The sequence below is a fragment of the Eurypyga helias genome, unplaced genomic scaffold, assembly GCF_000690775.1.
Source record: "Eurypyga helias isolate BGI_N326 unplaced genomic scaffold, ASM69077v1 scaffold21151, whole genome shotgun sequence".
NCBI classification, from domain to species: Eukaryota; Metazoa; Chordata; class Aves; order Eurypygiformes; family Eurypygidae; genus Eurypyga; species Eurypyga helias.
In genome coordinates this window covers 1-4,927 of record NW_010229191.1, presented here as the reverse complement: position 1 = coordinate 4,927, position 4,927 = coordinate 1, and the positions used below count along the sequence as shown (strand labels likewise).

Below are 4,927 nucleotides of genomic sequence, written 5' to 3'. Positions count from 1 at the left end.
CCACCCCCTGCCATTCCCGCTGCCTCGGGAGGGCGGAGGGTTGAGGGAGGGAGGTTACCATGTTGAAGAAGTCCTCGCTTCCGCTGGGCTGGAAGTTGAGGCGAGCGAAGGACAGGATGATACCGGCCAGATGGGAGACGGAGAGCTGCCTGCTGTTGTCCAGCGCGTACTGGAACGTAAGAGGGGACAGAGCCGGGGGGTTTGGGTCTGTCCGACACGACCACAGACAGGAAAAGACTGAAAGTGTCAGCCAGGGATGCATCCAGCCCCACGGCAAGACGGCAAAACGGGAGCAAAAGATCTTTTAGTGCTTCTCTGGGATTTAATCTTGGCACAAGGGAAAGCTGAGCGGAAGCAGAGCTCTGTAACACCCCGGCACAGGTGCAGAAGGGCAGGCACAGAGCTGGGAAGGCGCCTGGAGAAGGAAGCAGGGCCGGCACTTGGGAGCAGAGGCTCAGACGGAGCCGAGACTGGCTCCAGCTCGGATTCCCAGCACTGACTTTAGCGGAAGCGAGTCCTGTCAGACTCGATTACAGCCGCCGGCTGGGCAGGGAGAACAGTGACGACATCCCAGAGAATCATAGAACCATGGAATGGTTTGGGTGGGAAGGGACCATAAAGATCATCCAGTTCCAACCCCCCTGCCATGGGCAGGGACACCTTCCATATTTTTTTGCACCAGCCCTCGTCCAGCCTGGCCTTGGACACTTCCGGGGATGGGGCATCCACAGCTTCTCGGGGCAACCTGCCCCAGTGCCTCACCACCCTCTCCGGGAAGAACTTCTTCCTGAGATCCAATCTAAACCTCCCCACTTTCAATTTAACCCCGTTACCCCGTGTCCTGTCACTACAGGCCCTTGGAAAAAGTCCCCCCCAGCTTCCTTGTAGCCCCCTCAGGTACTGAAAAGGGGAAACTCTTCCCATTTCCTGGGAAGCGAAGCGGATCACAGCTGTACTGGTGCCGGTGGGTGCTTCCCTGTGCCCCCCCCAAACCCCCTCCTCACCTGTGCAATGGCCTCACACAGCGGCAGGCTGAGCCACTTGAGGAGGGCGAAGGACCTGATGCAGCGCGTCACCTCGACGGGCGTCATGGTGGGGACGTGGGGCTGGAGGTCGGTGGCTATCTTCTGGAAGACCTGGGGCTGGTGGAAATTCAGTTTTCCTTAAAGGAGCAAAGAGAAAGCGGCAGCCCCTTACACGGACCTGGTACCACGGAGCTGGTACGGGAGCAGGTTTTAGCCTCAGACTGTCCAGCCCCAGATCCTGGTGCCGTCAGAATAGCCCTGAGCTCGCTACGGCTGCCGGGAACCTCCCGCTGGCCGAGGAATGAGCGAGGGACCAGCCAGGAGGGGACAGTCCCCGTGAGAAGGGCACAGGCAGGGTCTGAGACCGGCAGCAGCGGGTACAAACCCCCCCGGTGCAACGCCGCGGCAGCTACGGGCACCAACGAGAAACGTCGGCGCAGCGTGACAGCGTCCCGGCTGGGAAGTGTGGAATGACATACTCCACCCGGCCTCTCCTTGCGCTGGGATTGTCCAGCACGACGGCCACAGCGCTGCCGGAGCCTGGGCACGCTCCCAGCCCACACCCGGCCGCTGCGGTCAGTTTTAAGGCCGAGGGAACTGCCGGGTCACCAGGGCCAAGCCCTGCGTACGACCCAGGCCCGTATACACCATCCTGCTGCCCTTCCCGAGCTGACGCACCTACAGCCCTGAGAAAGGCACCCAGCACGGATTTGGATGCCATGACACGGATCATCCCCCCACTTCCCTTCAAACTCATTCCGGATCCATCAAACTCACAGCACGGAACATCAAGCACAAGCTCCTATGGGGGTTATTTCTTTAGAGCACGTAGCTAACCCACAGAGACTGTCCCGTCGCCAGAAAAGTCATTCCCACCACAAAAAGCTGGACAGTCACCTGAGGATGAGCTCCTCCTTGGCTCTCCCAGCTTCCTTTATCCCTCTTTGGGCTTTATCCCTATGTGCCTGGGCTTTCCAAGAGGAAAGCGGGACCAGGCAATACTGTACGGGAAGAGAAGCCAGAGAACTACGACACCCAGGATCATAATTCAGATTATTAATTAGTGCTACCCCGCTGTTAATAGAACTGGTTTGGATCCAGCTCTGTCACCACTAAGAAACTGATGGCTCTGGGTTACCCCATGCCAGGAACCTCGCTGAGGTGGCTGTCACCGACCCGAGCATTCGCCAGTGCCTGTGCGAGTACTCGCAGCATCTCGCCTGCTCGAGAGTAGGAATTCAGCACCCAGCGCTGCTCAAACGATAATTAACTCATCGCCAGGACATCCCGGGGGGGGAGAAATCGGCTACTTCAGGGCTACTGTCCCCGCTGAAGTCCAGCTCACCCCGTGGCTCCTGCTCAGTCCTGCTGCTAGCGAGGGCGGCGTTTTGCAAGCGAGGAAACAGAAGAAGGGGCTCCCCAAGACACCCACGGTCACAGGAGGAGATGAGAGAGGATTTGGGGGGGATCTGAGCTCACTAGCTGCCTACGCTGCAGGGCAGAGGGGCTCCCTGGCACCCCGATCATCCTCCCGAAGCGCTCTCTCATTGCACCTTCCCTTCTTCCCACGCATCGGAAGGAAAACCAGGATGTAACATGGGAGACGCTCGGCGCTGCGCTAGGTCCAGCCGAACGCACCCTGCCGGCCTGTCTCCCTCACCCAGCCTTGAGGCCGTGGAAGCGATGCCATCACATCCCTACTGAGCGCCCCAAATCAACGGGGCTCTACCACAGGGAACATCCAGCAGGTCCTGACAGGAGCGAGTCGCTTACCATAGGCGAAAATCAGGTCCATCAGGACGCTGAGGCCGAGCTCTGAGTGTTTCTGAATCAGGTGGTAGGACAAGGCTCGGAGCAGAGGCACGCAGCGGCGGTTCTGGTAGGCTAGGGCCAGCATTACTTTCCGGATGTCATCGGGGTTGAACTGCTCAGCAAGTTCCAGAGCCTGCGGAGGAATGTTTTGAGCAGGGAACGTGAAGGGAAAGTACAAAGCAAGGCGTGGATGGAGAGGGATGCGCCACTGCCACCGGCCAAGCCCCTCCGAGGGTGACAGGGACTGGGACGGGGGGGTGTCCAGCAGGCAGCGAGGCTAAGCACGCGGCAGCGAGCGCAACGGCTCACGTGGCGGGAGGGCGAGGGAAAGCAGAGCTCGGCCAGCATCCCCCTGCTCCTGGCTCTGCCCCCCCAAGCTGGCAGGACCTCGGTGTCCTCTCCCTCTGCGTGTCCCAGCACCGTAACACGCTGCCAGGCAAAGCCCGACGGGAGAAAATGCACCGGCTGCTGTGTCAGCACCCGCTTGCCCCTGGAATTTCTGCTTCGTTCGCAAGACACCGACCCAGCCTCGTTAGTCTGGGCTCTGCATAAGCCAACAACCTCATCAGAGCCAGCCACAGCGTTCTGCCTCGTCACGCGCCGCTGTCTGTTGCGTTCATTTGGCCCCAGAGCGGAGGGAGGAGAGACAGTGGGGGTCACGAGCCACAGTTATTGCCGTGGTAGCTGGCCTGGCCAGTCCCCAGCATGGGCTGGACGAGGACTGAATTTGATGGAGCCGCAGTCAGGGCTCCTGACCTGGTTTCCAACCCCAAGGACAGGAAACAGCGACAGGAACAGGGAGCCAGGAGCAGCGGAGGGGACAGACCTGCCCCCTCTAAAGAGGACGCGTGCCCAGGGGCAGGGAGAAAGCGAGGACAGGCGGGACACTCCTTGTCCCAGCTCCCCTGGGAGCCTGGCTCGAACAGGGAAGCAGAGGATGATGGTTTTGGCAGCTGTGTTACGCTGGCTCCGTAAATTACCGCTTGCCAGCTGAGCCAAGGAAATCCGAGCGTTCTGCCACAGCTGCAGAATAAAACGCAGCAGCTCAACCCCTTTCCAGCAGCGCAGACCAGTGCGGGTCACCCACTGGCACCAGTATGGATTGGGAAGGGGCTGGTGAGTGTAAACACCCTCCGCCCTTTGTGGCTCCTCAGGGGAAACCCCTCTTAGGAGCATCCGTGTGTGGGAAGATGCTTACAAGGCGACTCGGAAGCGCAGCCTGGGTGGAATTGTGCTTCCGTGTGGGATGGGTTGAAGGGGACAGGGCTCTCCCACCGCTGTCACCTGCGGGAGGTGGCCCATCCAAAGGGAACGGAGGCGGAAGGGAGATCCCAAACCCCTACCTTGTCCTCCAGCCGGTCCATCAGAGCCGGGGAGACGTGCCCCACTCTGCCCATCAACGCCACCACGGTCCGGGTGCCCTCCAGCTCCGTCCAACGCAGCTCCAGCTTCTTGATGACTTCGCCGAGCAGCTTGCTCTCCTTCCCCTGCCTGACAGCCAAGGATTCGGCCAGCAAAGTGAGCTGCCGGAAGGTGAGACGCCGCAGCCGCCACAGCACCTCCTGCTCCACCGACTGCATCTCCCTCCTGTGGCTGTCCATCCCCAGGGAGTAGAGGCTCTTCAGGAGGTTCACCAAGGTGTTATTCCACACGTGGGAAATCTGGGAAGCAGAGAGAAAGAAGGGAAAGGTGTCGATGAGAGACAGTGTGAGAGTGTTCTGTTAGCAGGCCATGCTCGCTCTCCAGAAAGAGCTGCACAGCGCTGAGGGGGAGGCGAGAGAGTCCTCCTTGGCCTGAGGACATCCAGCACAACGCGAGACCTGCGGTCTCCTCAGCGGTGCAGCCTGCCCAGTCGGGCAGACACCGGAGCAACCCACCGGGGAGGAAGCACGAGGGCTGTACCGTGAGCTGAAGTCACGCACCGAGCCAGGCAGCACCGATGAGGTATCACACGTCGTGTCCGGAGCTGCTGAACTGGAGCGAGCTCTGGCTCACAGGGGGAATTTACAGAGATTTGCTGCCAGCTGGGTGTAGGTGGGATGGAGGGGGCTGTGCCCACGGCACCGAGTTCAACCAGGCCAAGGGCAAGG

At 60.4% G+C, this 4,927-nt stretch overlaps 1 protein-coding gene across 1 annotated transcript in view; it reads right to left on the bottom strand.

The window, feature by feature from the left end:
• The window catches only part of TBRG4 (transforming growth factor beta regulator 4), a gene marked incomplete at both ends in the record, with an annotated part of 5,942 nt that extends 1,387 nt beyond the window's left edge, over positions 1-4,555 (bottom strand). Inside the window, 4 exons of the mRNA XM_010160326.1 lie at positions 8-169; positions 1,005-1,162; positions 2,799-2,970; positions 4,181-4,555. Of these exons, the coding sequence (XP_010158628.1) occupies positions 8-169; positions 1,005-1,162; positions 2,799-2,970; positions 4,181-4,555 (867 nt within the window). The remainder of the gene's footprint in view (positions 1-7; positions 170-1,004; positions 1,163-2,798; positions 2,971-4,180) is intronic.
• Positions 4,556-4,927: the final 372 nt, after the last annotated feature.